We start from the raw sequence: 16714 nt of genomic DNA on the forward strand, positions 1-16714 counted from the left end.
AAGGGCATAGTATTTACAGATTTCTTTTGTTCTTATGCTACAACAGATCTTAGTGAAGTTTGTTGAACTGCCGGATGACATGTATTCCTCCCTTTTGGCTACAGCAAGAATGGTTCCTGGTCCCTATAGAGCTTGCCATGAACTATGCAGGTCTCTTCCCTCTTTAGGTCTATCAGTTTCAGTCTTCCAGAGCCTTTTTGGAGTTTGCTGTGGAAGCCAACACCACACTTTTACTATTGAAAGCGCTCTAGATATGTGGCTTGGTGTGATGAACAGGGCTGTCATCCTCACGAGATCTCTATTCCCATGATGAAGGACTTAATTGTGCACCTGAGGAATGTCGAGCTTAGTCCTTCTGTGTTATTAAAGATTACCTTTTCACTTTATGCTTAGTCTTTCTCCAGTATGGGCTAGACTTGGAAACCATAGGCAATTTGCAGTCCACCAGGCTTCCTAACTAGCATCTGTTGGAGGCCTCACTTTTGGATTTGACTTGAGACAATATTCCTGATCATCCTGTCCTCTAAACATGATAGTGAGCTCTATGCCCTTCCAGGCTAAGTGTCTTGTTCTTGCCACTGGTATTGGTAGCCTTCTTGTTTGCCTAGTAGTTCATAGCTTTGATTCAGTCATCTAGTAAGGATGGCTTGCTCTTCACTTCTTTTGCTATCCCTGCCTTCTCCCAAAGACAGGTCTTTTGTTTTCCTGTGGGAGCCCTCAAGTCACATCTCCACCGAGTGGAATCCTTTCAGCTTTCTCCTAATCTGTTCCTGCACACAAGTAATCAATATGGTCATTTTTGTAATTTCTCATTGTTGTGGCAAGCCATTTTACAGGCTTTTGTGGATGTTTCTCAAGAGGTGCTCTCACTGCTGAGGATCCAAGCTCATGAGGTTTGAGCCTCCTCCTCCCTGGCTTTAAAGTATAACTTTTAGCTCTGATATACTTTAAGCAGGCACTGGGCACTGTCTGAATGGTTTTACTAGATTGTACTTAGTTGATATTTATCTGTTAGGACCTATAGTTGTTGTAGTCTGTGTACTCTCAGGTGGGAGGGATCTGTGTCAATCATCCTCGTCCTCCTACTTGACTTCATTCTTCATACTACAAGTTTGACACACACACAGGTGTGTGATTTCTTTAGTAACAGCCTTTATACCTTTTGTGCTTGGTGAATTACTTTCTTGGGTTGTATCTTCCATTGCAAATCCATTATGTATGGAATCACTTGTGATTTCGAGGTTTATTGTCAACTCCATTTTTTTGGGGACTTGGACTTCTTTCAGCTACATATACCCTTCCCCTGAGGGCTTATCTGCTTTGGTCTCCTGCCAGAATTGCATATCAGGGTATTTGTTATAAATGAGTTTGTCAATGTTTTGCAATAAAACAGATTTTCGTACAATCCTGTTAATCATAAATGCCATGGCCCCCTCACACTTGAGATGCAGATATAGCACAGAGGATTGGGTGAAGTGTTGCCCTTGTGATCCTGGTATAGTTGACTGGCACCTGTACAGCAGAGTTACTTCTTTCAGATCTCCTATGTCAGAGCATCTGGGTCCTTTTCACTTGGAATAAGACTGTTTAGAATTAATGGATTTGTACAAAAACAACATTTATTATCCATTCTTGTGTTTATATCCCAGTTGGTAATAAAAGCAGACATTGTAATGGAAAAATAATCTTGTAAATAATAACAAGCGCTAGCTATTCATTGTAATTGCAGTTCCTCATTGTTCTTGCTTTTGCTTTACTACACTTGTTTTACAATCGTTATAAGCTGTTGTAAGTTGTGGCTGCATGTGGTAGGGAAGGTTGAATGTTCAGGAAAAACGTTAGCCCACTACATGGTCCTTAGTCCAGTTCCATGTCTCATAATTAATTTTTTATTCTTTTGCTCATGCTAGATTACTATAATAAATGTACTATATTCTTGTTCCTTTCCTGTGTAGTCACCCTTTTCCTTCATTTATGTATTGTCCTGTTTTTCTCCTTACTATATATGCTTCAGTCTTGAACAGTACTTCTTAATTACCATTTATGATAAAATCTAACTAAAACAGTAGTTATGAACAAGCAACTTGACAGTATTCTCATAGTGCGAGGGTTTTTGTATTGTCTTTTTCCATCCTGAAAACATTATAGCAGTATTATCTTTAGAATGGAGGGCAAGCATTTCAACATGTGATGTGGTGGAAAATTGTGTATACTGTAGTACAGTACTATATCACTTTACTTTTACAGTACAAGAGTATACTGTATATTATTAGTTTTAAGTAATCTTAGAGTAAAGTCTTTGGACTCCAGATGTCTGGCTTGGAGTTGTTTTTAATTGTAGAGAAAAGCATCATGAATTCACTGAATTAGCTGACATGTCTCCATATAACACCTGTGTCAGCACAGTATTCTTCGATAAACATTAATAAAGTAACATCAGTTTTTATCATAGCATATTTTTACGAAGTATTTTTTGAGGGGTCTACACCAGAGAAATTTTATGTGTATACATCAGTTTAAGTAGTATTTAATGCTTTTACCAGATAAATTGTCATGAGATGAAACATTGTTGTACAGTATCTGCATTTTTTCATTGAATATTGATTATGTATATGGAACTTGAATTGTTGTAGGGCCAAAGACTTAAGTATATGAGTAAACTCTGCTGTAGTTTTGCTTCATGACTACTTTTAAAGTTTATTCTCTTTAGGATTTTTGATTAGGTACAAGCAATAAAATATCATAGTTCAGAATTAGCAAGCCATGCCATTATACATATGTAAAGGTTACAAAAAAATTATTGTAGGTGTTGCATGTGTCAGAGTATTAATCTAATTTATAATTTTGTTATCTTCAGTTAATGCATGCAATAAACTTCCACCCTACCCATCATGCTGTGTACAAGAAACTTAAAATCTACCAAACATGAAGCTTGTCTTTGCACCATGTGCTTGCCAACTAACCACCTCTGCTCTTTCAACATTCTAGGGTCACAGGAGTATCCTGGCTGGACGATGGTGTAGGCTTCTCGTTTCTTGTTTTCTTCTCTCAAGCATAAAGGTACACATGCATGAACTTTGCTGGTTTTTAACAGTAGAATCTATGTACTGTAATTATGTTTTTGTCACATTACTGATAGGTGGTTTTCATACTTAATACCTCATTAGCAGCTTTTGCATCACCAAGTTTGCATGTGTGATCCATACTCCACATAAACATTAATTTAAATATTGTCACTACTATTTGTTTGTTTGGTCATAGCATACAATTAGTGTAAACATTTCTCATGAATTCACAGTACACTAATTATCTGTATGTACATGTGGTTTAACATGTGGCAGTTCACTTACATGACCCATATATGCAAATTGGTATGTCAGCTTCAATTTTATATTACATTACAATTAAAATTGTGTAAAGAAAAATTATACAAGTATTGACAGTTTTTGACTCATTAAGGATTTTTGAAGATTTATTTCAGCTTGTCAGTACAACACTTATGTAGTCCATCATACACAAAACATATTATTTCATGAATATCATGAAAATTAAATACCTTCCTTTGTAATTCACTAATCAGAGATATTGTGTCTCTCATATCTGTAATTCACCACATAATCAATGTCTCCCTTGAGGGAACAGAAATGGAGATTTTGGTTTTCATAGTACATTTCTGATCCAAGTACAGTAAGTGCATTTTGGAGAATGACTGGTACTGTGTACAAAGGTACACTGATTTGGGGGTCAAAGTCTTACTTTTATGTCATAAAAAACTAAGATAATATTATTGCTGAATATATTATTGGTAAATATTACCCGTATCTGTATTTCTTAGCACTGGCAAAAACATATGCACCATATCAGTTGTTGTGTAAATGACTTAATGCTAAGGACATACCTTATGGACATACTTTATAATACTGGCAGATTTCAAGATAAGCAAATTAGGTAAAAATGCTCATTACAGGTTAGTTTTCATATCTCTTGGCTTAATATATTTTAGCAGTTTGTGCCTCTGTATTTTGGAAGTCTTCCTTTTAATTTGTTGTTATTACTATGTTAGGATTCTTTAAACTATGTTAGGCTTCTTTAAAAGCCTTTCAAATAATCTTGTATTGTTATGAGACAAATACAATCTTGTCTGACTTGCCTTTATCAAAGAAAGAAAAAGAATGTACAATACCACATTTAATAATTACTATTGTACAGATATAACTGTTTTTACATTTCTAGAACTATTGGCCTTTTCATTGTTATAATATTTCAGCAAAGTTTTTTTTACATCTGATTTTCCCTTTGTGGTGGTAGATATAAATCAAGTTCTCTCCATTCTTCTCTGTCCTGTGCTCTTTGTGCCTGAACTCCCATCAGGTCTAGGTTCTTCATCTGTCCCATTCTTTATGATATCCTGGGCACTCCTACAGATTCATGTCCTGCTACTTCCTTATCTACTGCTTTCTTGCCTAACTGCTCCTCATCCCTTCTCAGCACATGTTCATATCATCTCAGTTTTTGAGAACTGTCTTTTTTCAGCGTTCTGATATCAGATCTCTCCACCAATTCTTCATTCACTGTATGAATTCCTACCATAAATCTTAATTTTATGTTGTTAAACTTCTTCAGAATCTTCTCCATTCTTCTTGTCAGTGTTCATGTTCCCGCTGCATATAGTACAGGCCTTCAGTACCCATCGAAAGTCCACTTCCTTACTAATGAGGCATCAGGAGTCTAGCTCGCTCTCCATTTCATCCATGTTACAGCTACTCTCTTACTGCTGTTTCATCTCCTTCTTTGTAGTCCAGTGTCTGTGTGGTAATAAAAGTATTTTACCTCATTGAAGACCTTGTTTATCTATCACAAAAAGTTTTCAACTCCTGTCTCTTTACTCTTGTAATGCATTTTGGGTATCAGATATCTTGGGCCCTTTTGTGATGCCATCCATTACATTTGGTATCAAGTACAATGTTCACCCCCATTCCTTTCCCACAAAAAACTGTGGCCAATCTGCTTCATTTTCTTGCTGACATTGATTTTCAGTTTTCTCCTTTCCATTACACTGTCCCACCTTTTAGACATTTCCACCACCCTTCTTTCTCAGATTCTGTTAGCATTAAGTCATCTGCATAAAGCAGCCCACTGGGGCCCTATTTTTTGTACTCTTGTAGATTCCTGTTACTGTGCTAAGCATCGAGAGACCCAGTGATGATTCTTGATGGGCAACAACTGTAATCTCAGTTTCTTGTAGGTAACATCAATAGCTGAATTGGTATTTTTGGCATCCTCTGCCCATGTAATTAGCTGTGTCGGTAGTGTTGACAAATATGTTTACAAAGCCCACAAGTATTTAGTGTAATCTCATCCTCATTGTATGGTACGTTGCCTATAGTTGGCTTATTTTAAATAAGCGCTTTTGATGATCTCTATGGCATGAAGCCCAACTGAAAATTATAAATTTTGGTAATTTTATCAGCTTTTCCATCCAGCCCCTTCTCCAGTATTTTCATAGCATGTTCAAGTAGCCTTACTCCTTTAGTCTCCACAGTGCCATGCTTCTCCCATTTCTTTGTATACCATTACTATAAGCCTTTTACCCACCCTTCTAGTCCTATCTTTTTCTCTATCAGGTTTTCATAAATTCTAGTAATGTCAAAGATGTTATAAAAACCTTCGCAAAACTTCTCTTAAATTTTTTTTTTTTTGTTATTTTTGAGCTCACTTGTGCAAGAAGTGAAGAATTAAGAATTTATTGCTACTTCACATTTTGATAATTAAGTATTTCCTTCATATAATTTAGTGCCCATTTTGAAGTCAGAATTTTTCTGAGAATAACTAGCCAGTCCATTGTAGTCAGGGGAAAGAAATTGTACAAGGAAACCTTTCATAGTTAATTTTATTAAATTTTATCTTGGGTGGTGAAACTGTAAGATAAAATGTTGTCATCTTTGAGAATAAAATGCAACACTATCAGAGATTTGAAAAGAAAATTGATTTTCATCAAGAACAACTTCTTAAAGAAACAAGCCAGAGCTATATTTTAAGCTTAAAATATAGCTCTGGCTTGTTTCTTAAGTTGTTCTCAATGAAAATAAATTTTCTTTTCATATCCCTAATCGTGTTGCATTTTCTTCTCAAGGATGGCATATGTTTTATCTTACAGTACCACCACCCAGGATAAAACTTAACAAAATCATATTGTTAACATTGCTTGATGTTATTGCAATGTTGTAAGGTTAGTATTACAAATGCTATGTTGTATACAGTGCTGGCACAACACAAGTTTATGTTGCATATCGGTGTTAATTATGTAGCCTTCACATAATAAGTGACAACCACTCAAGATTACCAGCTGTTCCGTTAATAATGGTCAGTTATGAATGTTGGGTTTAATCACTTACTTTATTTATTATCAGGTTGATTATCCCCTTTTACCATTCATTTAATCTGCCATTTACAGTTAAATAGCATTCTGCAGGTAGATGGATTATTTAATTAGTTCACTGATTCATTAGCTGCAGCATAAACTGTAGATCATTAGTCCTAGGCACCAATAAAATTGACACCTGAAGATGCTTAGTTTTTGTAACGAATTTTGAAATATTTTTATTCCAGCAAAGTGAGAGTTTTTACATGTTAATTTTACTTACACATTAATTTTGCTCAAGTCCCCAGTAGTCAGTTATCTGGCAAAAGCTACCTTGCTGGCAGTGCTGAGGATGAAGAAAAAGTAATACCTCATATAAAACATTTATTAACTAATTATAACACATAGCAAAATTCTGAAAGTCTGTAGACTGAAGACCCTGAAAAAAAAAAAAAAACAAAGTTACTGCATAGCTTCTATGACACTAGTATTTACAAACTCTTGATTCCTCTGTTATTGGGTTTAGGAGCCACACTTTCCAAGAAATTTTTACATATTGATATGTGCACACTGAACAGAAAATTTAGCGTATTCATTGGATTTTTATGGCATCAAGGACTGACAAAGTTTACTGCTGTTCAAGGGTTTGAGTACTTTAATTGCATCCTAAACAAATTTAATGTATTCAAATTTTTACCAAATATCTGAAATTTTGTTTTTTCATATTTGTGGTACTGGATTTTTAAGCTCAAATATGCTAAACAATAATGATATTCAAAGACCAGCAGTGTTCTGTAAGACTATATTCTTTTCAATAATGGTTGAGTATATAGTTAATCAACTTCATCAAGTTCTTAAATTTTCATCATATCCTACTGTCATGTTTTAGAGATACAACACTTGCATTTTAGCAACATTGGAAAACCATATGGAATGAATGGTGCTATGCAGAAGAGCTCAACTAGAAGAGGATGTTTTTATAATTTTTCTACAGACTTATTTATCATAAAATAGCCACTGATTATTTTTTCATTCACATATATTTCTTCATTGCTTCACTTTGATGCGATTAGTATTGTGTGCACAGCACCCATCACTAATTTAGATTTTTTTTTTTGAAAGGGGGAGGGGGGCACTGACCACACCAACTAAGTCAGTATCACTGGGTACATTTTTTGGCATTTTGCCAGGTAGCCAATAGTTAGTTGACTAATTCCAATGAACCAGTGTTACAAATTATTACAAATTACCTTAGCCAGAATTAGTAATTGTATCACTAAGTTCTTGCTTGCAAGTCATCACTGTAGTAAACACACAGCTCAGATTGTACAAATATGAAAACTGATATTCACTACTTGGTACAGTTAGTGGAAAGAAGCTAAAGAATTGGTGGAACACGTGCTTGTGTAATACTGCCTTTACTAAGGGAACCTGATTTTTATTTTTTAAATATGCCATCATTCTTGTGATTCCTTCAAATCTATAAATAATTTTTGCTTTTGGTTCACATTAGAACTTTGTAGGAAAGCTTTGTCCTTTCCATATCAGAGGGTTTTTTTGTTTACATTGCACAGATATTTTGCCAGTACACAGTAACAGTTAACTTTGGTTTTCTGTCTCATTGCTGCATACTATTTTGCTTGTATTTTGTGATTTGTATAGTTTCCTAATTTGTGGTAGTATTCAGGGATTTACTTTTTACTAATCATGCCTCCGCATAAATGCATGGGCAAGGATGGTAAATCTTGTAACTCATTTATGTCATCCTTGATTAAAAGCACTCAGCTTAGGAGACGTCATCACCTCAAGCCTTGGCCCTCCATCTTGTTACCTGGAGAAATTTCACCCCTACACGTCTACCCTACAGATAATCTTCCCAACTTCCCTTGGAGGGATTTCTCAGGCTCCTTACTGCCTCTTCCTTCCATCTCTTACCTTCATTCTTCCTACTCTTCTCCTGATTCCACCCAACCCTTTGTAGGAGTCATTCATTTGGCAGATGCTTCATGGCCCAGTTCAAGGAGAACATTACCTCTTTGTTCCAGGACCAGGTTTTGGCTTTTCTGTTTGGCCATGGATGAACTGATCACTATATCAAAACTGTCTACTTCAGTGACACTGCCCAGTTTTATGCTGCCCATATCTATGTCAACTGCATAGATATGGGTAGCATAAAACTCAGTTGGGTCTCTTGACATTTTTAATGACAACTTCCCTCCTGAACTCTGCTTGATGTCTTTGTGGCTCTTCAGGCCGATGACAAGGTGTTGGATTCAGTGCTTGAGTTTCCTCGTCAAAGTTTTTGGATTCCGTCTGCAAAAGTATCCTGGTTTGCATGATGGGCCACAGTTCCAGCAGGGGTTATGACTGCCCCATGAGCTCCTCATCACATTTCTCAGCTTGACCAATGTCTTTGAAAATTTTGACAGATCCTGAGCTGCTCTTCACAGCTAGGCTGCCTTCTTTTGTCATAGTGGCCACTGCAAAGAATGTCCCTGTCTCCTTTACACCTTGATCAACCATTTGGTCAGCTTTGGAAATAGATAGAAGTGTGAGTGCTTCTGCTGGAGTTTGACATTGCTGAATGGGCAGTAGTGGGTTCTTGGTGGTATCTTTTATTTGTTATAATCAGTTCACCTTTGGAAGAAAATCTGGTCAGAGCATCTCATTTTCTCCTGGAGTCATGTTTTGGATCTTGATATTTGCAACGTGCTATATGCTGGTGAATACAATGAAGAAAAATCCAGTCTTCCAAGACCTTTTCAAGCAGGCCTATTACAGAACTTTGCCTCCTGTTTCTTACCCCATGGCTTCTGATTTTCATAAACGTTCTGGTTTCCTAGTTATGCCTTATATCCACTACCATCAGGCTAACATGATAAATTTTGGTATTTCAGCATTATCATCCTTTGTTCAGCCTGCTTCCTGGGCCAAGATGTCTTACCATTAGGAGATTCCCCTCAGCACTCTATCTTATGTGTCACATCACCTCCAAGCTTTGTGTTCCTCCCAGAGAAGCTGTCTATGTGATCTGTATCAGTGCTGCTCTGACTCTCAACTGCAAAGTTCAAAATCTTTTTTACTGATTGGCTAATGTCAATTTCTGTATTGTATAAGTCACCAGGTAAAGGTGACCAGTAAAGATAAGGCTCAATTTTCCATACAAGCTTCTCTCGGGCCTGCCTTCAGGGGTTTTTAGAATTCCATCAACGTAGAACCTTGAGTTTTTGCTGTTGGCACATTGGCTACTACCTTCTATTTCTTGACACAGGTTCTCCCCCTCTGTATTGATCTATCACTATTGAGTTCTGTCCCTCCAGTCTAGTGAAGGTACAAGTTCTCAATGATAAAGTGGCCTCCATGCAACAGTTGGGTGCTGTCAAGAGAGGTCTCATAGAGAGAGGCTAGGATTTTACAGTTGGTTCCTTCTCCATTCCAAAGTGTTTGAGAGGCTGGAGGCCTCAAGGTTTTTCATGTGACCATTTTTTGGATACAGTCTGTCTGGAAATTTATGCACAAAAGGGGTTCCATGAGTTCATTAGTTCAAAGTGATGCTTCCTTCTACATCCCAATTTATCTTCTTCACAGGAAGTTTCTACACTGTTTGATGAGGATCATGTGTTCCAGTTCTTGGCTCTTTGTCTGAGGTCATGCCTCCATCGAAATCTGGATGAATGGCTGGTCTTGGCTCATGCAAGTTCTTCTGGTTTGTGCCATTTGATCGGTTTGTAAATAAACCAGAAGTCAGACATAGATCATTTCACATAGGTAACGTATCTGTGTATGAAGCACCTTCATAAAGTTGGTTTGTTTTGGGTGTTTATGGTTTGTTAATTCATCACCCATGGCTTAAAGCCTAGTCTTAGCAGTTGATAAATCATCTAGTATCGCTGGAGGAACTGGTTCCTCATGGTTGCTTCTGCATTCAACTAAAGTTGGCTTTTTGTTGGTAAGGGACCCAGATGTCCTGATACATCTGGATCCTGACCAGGGAAGACATTCTTTGCAATCCTCATTGGTGGAAAGACAAGATTAACTGATCTTTCAAGCAAATATCTATAAAAAAAGATAATTTCTATAATGAGATATGACAAGGAAATCAGTGACTTGAAAAGAACGCATCTTGAAATAGTAGTCATTAAGCAGAGCTTCATAGTACAAGACATCTGGGAGATTTTTCTGTCAACATGTTTTGTTGGTATAGTCACAATTACTAAATAATGAAAATGTGTAAAAATGTGTTCATTCATATTTCCCCTCCCTTACATCATTAGTACTTTGCAATGGAATCTCTTAAATTTTGACCCATAGGAATGGTACAGTATTTTTATTTTGCAGATTGTTTTTATGTCCATGATTTCTTTCGGAGGCTGCCATTCCACATTAGGCAATGACAGTATAATAGAAGATTGATAACTACAAAAGACTTCCTGTAGTAATTTTTTTGTTTTGTACATGCTATTATTATATTTGTATGAGGTATGTAATTATTGTGTTTGACACAAAAGTGCTTAAATTTTTGTCAGAAACAACAGGTATCAAAGGTAAGGCAGTTTGAATTTACTGGAATAACAGTGAGTACCATGGATATTAAAGTATGCAAGGTTTATAAATTAATGTCATAGATATTGACTTCCCTATGAAGCTCTGGGCCTGTAAGTTAGAATGACAATCACTTCAGTTATTTTTCAGTGCAACCATTAATGCTTACATTTACGCTTACTATCTTGTTTTAAAGTATTACATGTAATAATGGCCTAAAAATCAGTGCTTCTATCTTCAGCATTATTTTATAAAATGTTAGCATGTCTTACAAAAGCATACCATATTAACCTCTTTTTGTTTATTACCATTGCAGATTGTATGGTTTATAGTATACATTAAAACTGGCCAGTTATTGTGTTTCTCTTATAGAATATGTTGACTATACAATGTGCATAACTCTTTATTTTACTTGTGCTTAATGCCAAAAAAAGTACAGTTAGCAGTGCTGAGTTACTAGAAGAAAGAATTCTTGAATCGGAGAATGTGCTGCTTGGTTCAAAAATTTTTGGTGGTTGGTTCAGCATTCTTTTATTGCACTCATCTTGTCTTTGGCATTAGATCACTACAGTATAATGTTTATTCAATCAATGAACGATGCAATCCTGATCTCTTCTTACAGGTTGCAATATAGTTCACATTGATGCTGACTCTACAATATTCTGAGCAAGCACAATCATGCACATCAACTTCTAGACATTTCAGTCACAACTGCATGGCATAACGTTTGATCCACAGATTACAGCGGGCAGCTACGTTGGAGACTGTTGCATTGAGGGCAATTCATTCCTTATCAGAGCAAGAGGAACGAAACCTGAAAGATGACTTGTGATTTTCCTCTTTTTGTAGCAGAATTTCTTCTTTCAGGTGGTTAAGAAGTAACAGCAAGTGCCGTCCGATCCAAAATATATTCTCCACTGCCTATCTGGCAGCTACTTATCATTCTTTTGATTTCTGAGCCCTCATTGTGACACTACCATTACAATGGGCGACTGTTAAAACTCCAGGATCACAAGTTAGTGGCTGGTTGATGAAGACTGCATAATTCAGTGTTGGTCTCGAACAAACACCACCTAAGAAGGAACTCACCACCCTATTGGAGTATCTTGGAGTATATAAGAGACAATCATCCTCTAATGCTACACAGTCTCATTCAGCTTTGCCACTATTCAGAATCAGGTGTCACCACACACAACTTTTTGGTTCCTCAGACCAACCTCACTGTGGCCCATTGCTGCTAAGAGTGGGTTATGATTTTTTTTTTTTTTATCCCAAAAGCATAAGTCAGAAACCACATCAGTGGCATGACTGTTAACTATTCAGACCTCACTGAGGCCCACTGCTGCTAGGAGAGGACACCACTGGTAAAGTTTATCTCCAGGTCTCTGAGTACAGATTAGAATTCTTAGAGAATTCTTTGTGACAACCAGCTAGGATTTTTATTGACAAATTGTGCAAGAGTTGCATACAGTGGTGGAGGAGGAGCACTACCTTGCAGCAAGGGCATCCTTATTTTATGTAGTGCCAAACATTTTACCTGAACAGACAGAATGCTTGGGAGTTCCTGTTACAATGCAAGTCTTGAGGACATGGAAATGGAAAGAATGCACATTCTCTGCAGCAACATGCTGGAATTTATGAAGCAGAAAGAGGTCCTGGTCCCTAGAGAACTTAGGAAATCGCAGCCTTCATAATGGTGAACTTAAATATGGTTGCATACCTCGAGGATCCCAGGGGAAAGCAATTAGATATCTTGTGCAACATGACCCCAGATCCTTTAATGGGCAAGTGAAAAAAATCTGTAGTACCAATGAAAAAAATTTGTAGGCCAAAGCCATGTGATTCATACAAATTGTTCACTACATCATGTAGTATTTAGATGGTTCTGGGAAGTCCTGCACCCTTTTAGACCTAATTGAGACATTATAAGCAGCCAAGTACTGCTCTCCAGTGCCACTCTCAATTCCAAAACACAAAATATATTATTAATCCAAGCAATATATTAATCAACAGCTTGGAAAACCTGGAGGCTTTCAGTTTTCCATTCTTCTGCCCCACCATATATTTACATCAGTATTCCCAGACTAACGAACACTTAACCGTAAGACAAACCCAGAGAGCTACCATCGTGGCCAAGTCTTGTGGCAGCTACACTTTAGGAGTTTTAACCTTAGTTTGCAGGCTGTAAACCTTTATTGCTTGGGTATTATCCAGTGAACCCTCAAAGCATTCAAGTTCTGTTAAGTCATGGGAGAGTTGCACTTGAAGTATGCTGCCTTTCATATTAAACTTCATATTGAGGAATAAGATTCACCTTCACTACAGTGCTTTTTGCCAGTCCACCCTTATAAGGCTGTGCAGCAGATAGGTCCATTTCAGATTCAGTGAGAGCGCTGAATAACCGTGAAAGGCATGGTCTCGTAAGCTGGTTTGCCTGAGCTTGTCCAAGGTGCACTGCATATGAGGTCTTAGATCTTGTTAATGCCAGGCTCACAGTCCTGATATATCCTCTGTTGGCTCAAAAGGTATCTACTTGTTAGTGCAAGAAGCCAATCTGATTTCACTTCCTTTTTTTTCAGGGTGTCATTCCATTTACTAACTTCATTATTGTAGAGACAAAGTCAATGTTCGTTTAGCGGATTTTGTTATCCAAGCTTTTCTCTTCAGTCCAATCCTGTTATTCACTGAGCACTTCAAAGCAAAGCTGTTACGTATGCAAAAGAGTAGCACCATTTTGTTGACTGTTTTAATGGAAATTCAAGCTCTCTCATAAATATATCTCAATGGTGAGCATTGTTCAAGTTATTCACAACTCTGGAAATACAAGGACTGCAAATACTGTACTCATCATCAACTTACTCACATTTCTGAATTGTGATTCAGCATACTAAGAATTTTCAACACAAAAGAAAAAAAGAATTAAAAAAAAAATTTCCATAAATACACTTCTCATTGTGCTGGTAGCACCTTCCTCCCAGCCCCTATGGTCACTTTAGCTTGCCAAAGCATACCTCTCAACATTTGTTGAAGGAATTCAGCACAGCTGACTACACCTTTCTGAATGTTAAGCATAGTAAAAAAAAATAAAGAGGTTTGTATTTCTTGGGCATACAAATTATTTTAAAGTAAAAATACAAACAAAATGTCAGTAGAGTAATAATCTCAGTAATCTTATGCCTACGGAGTTAAAATTTGTTCCAGTGTACACATGGAATTTAACTACAAACACACTAAAAAAAACTTGACCCAATAACCAAACATTGAAGTGCATTTGATTTGACATGCAAATGGTTTGTGGTATATTGATTTCATGTGTGCAGCCACATATGAAAATTTTTTTTTTTTCATGAAAGATATGAAACTTCCAGTACAGTAATTATTTTTCACAGTAATATTTTGTGACAAAAATCTAGTAATAGCAGTGGAGTTTCATATTGAAAATTTTTATGCTTAGTGTTTTCACAATGTTAATACAAATTTAATAAGCAATTCCAGGTGCTAAAAACATTCATTACAACTGTTTATTGATAAACATTAACTTTCCTTTATTCTTACTTGCAGTGAGGGATCTTCCTTAGCACTGTCACAGCGACAGCACTACAACGGGACCTGTGGCACTTTTCTACTGAAGCCTCATCTGCATTGCACACTTCTAAACCTAAAGTTCACATTAACTTAGGCTTTCGGGCTTTGCATGCCATGTATGGTTATGTGCACTTTAACAAGAAATTTACTGTTCGTTCATGATTGGTAGTATTTTCATCAGGACTTTGCTCAATTCATTTAAATCTGAAGAAGATTGTAAATTTCAACAATTAATTTTCATTTTTGATGTGATAGCAGTATCTAGCTGCAAAGCAAGTTTCTAGTTGGGAATGAATTTTGTGTTGGACAATTTTGGGCTAATCAGCATTTACCATAGCCCACGATCTTATGAATTTCTCTTTTTTTTTTTATGCTAGTTTCCTCAGCTATTGTGTTAAAAATATGGAGACCTCTCATAATACAGGTTTACCAATTACAAGTTAACTCCCAGATGCTTGTGCTCATATATTTTTAACTTCAGTAGAATAAACAGAATTCTCAGCTAAGAAATAAACTAGAAACCACATTTTATTATTTTTGTATTAGCAGAGTAGAGATCAAAGTGATATGATTACAAGACCAGTGACTTTTAGTGAATGTAATCTGTGCTTTCACTAATGAATGCAGCTTTATGATTTAATCTGCATATGATATTCATCAAATTCATTGATGAAAAAGTCATGGTATGGTTGTGATATTTGAGGAAGCATTTTTTTTTATTGTCATACACAACTATAAACAAATAATTAAGAAACTAATTTATCTTGTGTATGAAATATATGCAAGGCATATTGTGTAGGGGTTTTATAACTTTTCAAGTTAGCAAACCATTACCAATTATCATTCCATGGACCAGAGTACATTGTCTTTCCTGTAATTACTGTTTGTTTTTACTTAAGCACCTATAAACAGATGAAGTACAGTACATGTTTCTTGTAAAAATAAAACCACACTCTGGTCCCTATCTTTTTTCTAGACTATCAAATGGCTAGATATATGCGGCTTGACAAGTTTTTATTAGATTATGAAGCTGGTAAACCAAAGATAAATCAAGACAAATCTTTAACAGTGGAGACTGAATGAACTTATCTTCCATGAGCTTTTACATGGTATCTTCCATGAGCTTTACATGGTAGTCAAGTGTACTAAGATTATTAGGCTTTTTAATTAAAAATTAACTAAAAAAATTGCATTAGCAGTGTCTACCTTTTAATGACTTTGGTAAAAGACTTATTATAACTATTACATGAAGGTACAAAATATATTAATATTCTACTACTACACCATGCTAGTCACTGCAAATTATAAATCTATCCTTTTATAACTTGATTGTATAGATAGACTTCCTCCTTGAAATAAAAAGTAATCTGCAGCCTGAAAAACAATGCAGACCAGCAATATTTGTACACTAAGACGATTGTTGTCTATGAAGATAAAAAGAGATATTAAACACAAGTTTCATTAACCTAACAAAACCTAATTTTTAAGTGATATTTTAAACATAATTTGGGAAACCTAATTCAGTCTTTTTTTTTTCTTAAGAATGGAAAACATAGGACAAAATACACCCTGAGACAGTGAGAAAAATATGCTAGACACATTGAAAGCAATCACCACCTGACAGTCTACCTGAGATTACTTCAACTAAACATGAAGCAGGTTGTGTTTTGAAAAATTTTCCCCAAGAATATTTTCAATATGAAAAAACCAATGAGGCTACTCGTCATCAAACCCATAAATCATGAGGTACTCATATTTACAGTCTCAAATTTCTGTAGACTTTGTGTTTTGTCTCCCAGACAGGCAGAAAAACGAGTGTGAATGAACGTACCAACTGAATCATTAGGAGGACAATACCCTCTTTACTGTTTGTGTAGCCTGAATGTATAGGTGTTGGGAGGGACAATCCACAATGTCAGTGATTTCAAAAACCCAAAACCATCATTACACTTTCAATCATATACTGTAGTGCCAAAGTCAAAATTTAGTTATAGATACAAAATTCAGGATAACCAGGTTATTTAAGGGTGACTAAGAGATCTACGAGAGCACTTGAGGACTGTACAAGTCTGAGCCAAGGCTGACATAGTTCCAGCAGAAAACTCTGAAGATAAGTTCTTATAAGTGCAAGCATGAGCTTTTCTTTCATGTGAGGCACAGATGCTAGTAACCCTGGAAGGTTACATTTCATGAAAACATGAATGAACCATGAGGATGAATCAAGAT

General features: G+C 36.2%; 1 protein-coding gene across 15 annotated transcripts in view; it reads left to right on the plus strand.

Moving 5' to 3' along the window:
* Positions 1 to 15938, plus strand: part of LOC136828379 (TGF-beta-activated kinase 1 and MAP3K7-binding protein 2-like) — a 269956-nt gene extending 254018 nt beyond the window's left edge. For 8 of the 15 annotated variants that reach the window (XM_067086354.1, XM_067086356.1, XM_067086358.1 and 5 more), the window contains 2 exons: positions 2989 to 3060; positions 14465 to 15938. In XM_067086354.1, coding sequence (XP_066942455.1) covers positions 2989 to 3023 — 35 coding nt within the window. In that variant the 3' untranslated portion in view covers positions 3024 to 3060; positions 14465 to 15938. The remainder of the gene's footprint in view (positions 1 to 2988; positions 3061 to 14464) is intronic. The other 7 variants (XM_067086355.1, XM_067086357.1, XM_067086363.1 and 4 more) reach the window with 1 other exon arrangement.
* Positions 15939 to 16714: the final 776 nt, after the last annotated feature.

The sequence above is a fragment of the Macrobrachium rosenbergii genome, chromosome 42, assembly GCF_040412425.1.
Source record: "Macrobrachium rosenbergii isolate ZJJX-2024 chromosome 42, ASM4041242v1, whole genome shotgun sequence".
Taxonomy (NCBI): Eukaryota; Metazoa; Arthropoda; class Malacostraca; order Decapoda; family Palaemonidae; genus Macrobrachium; species Macrobrachium rosenbergii.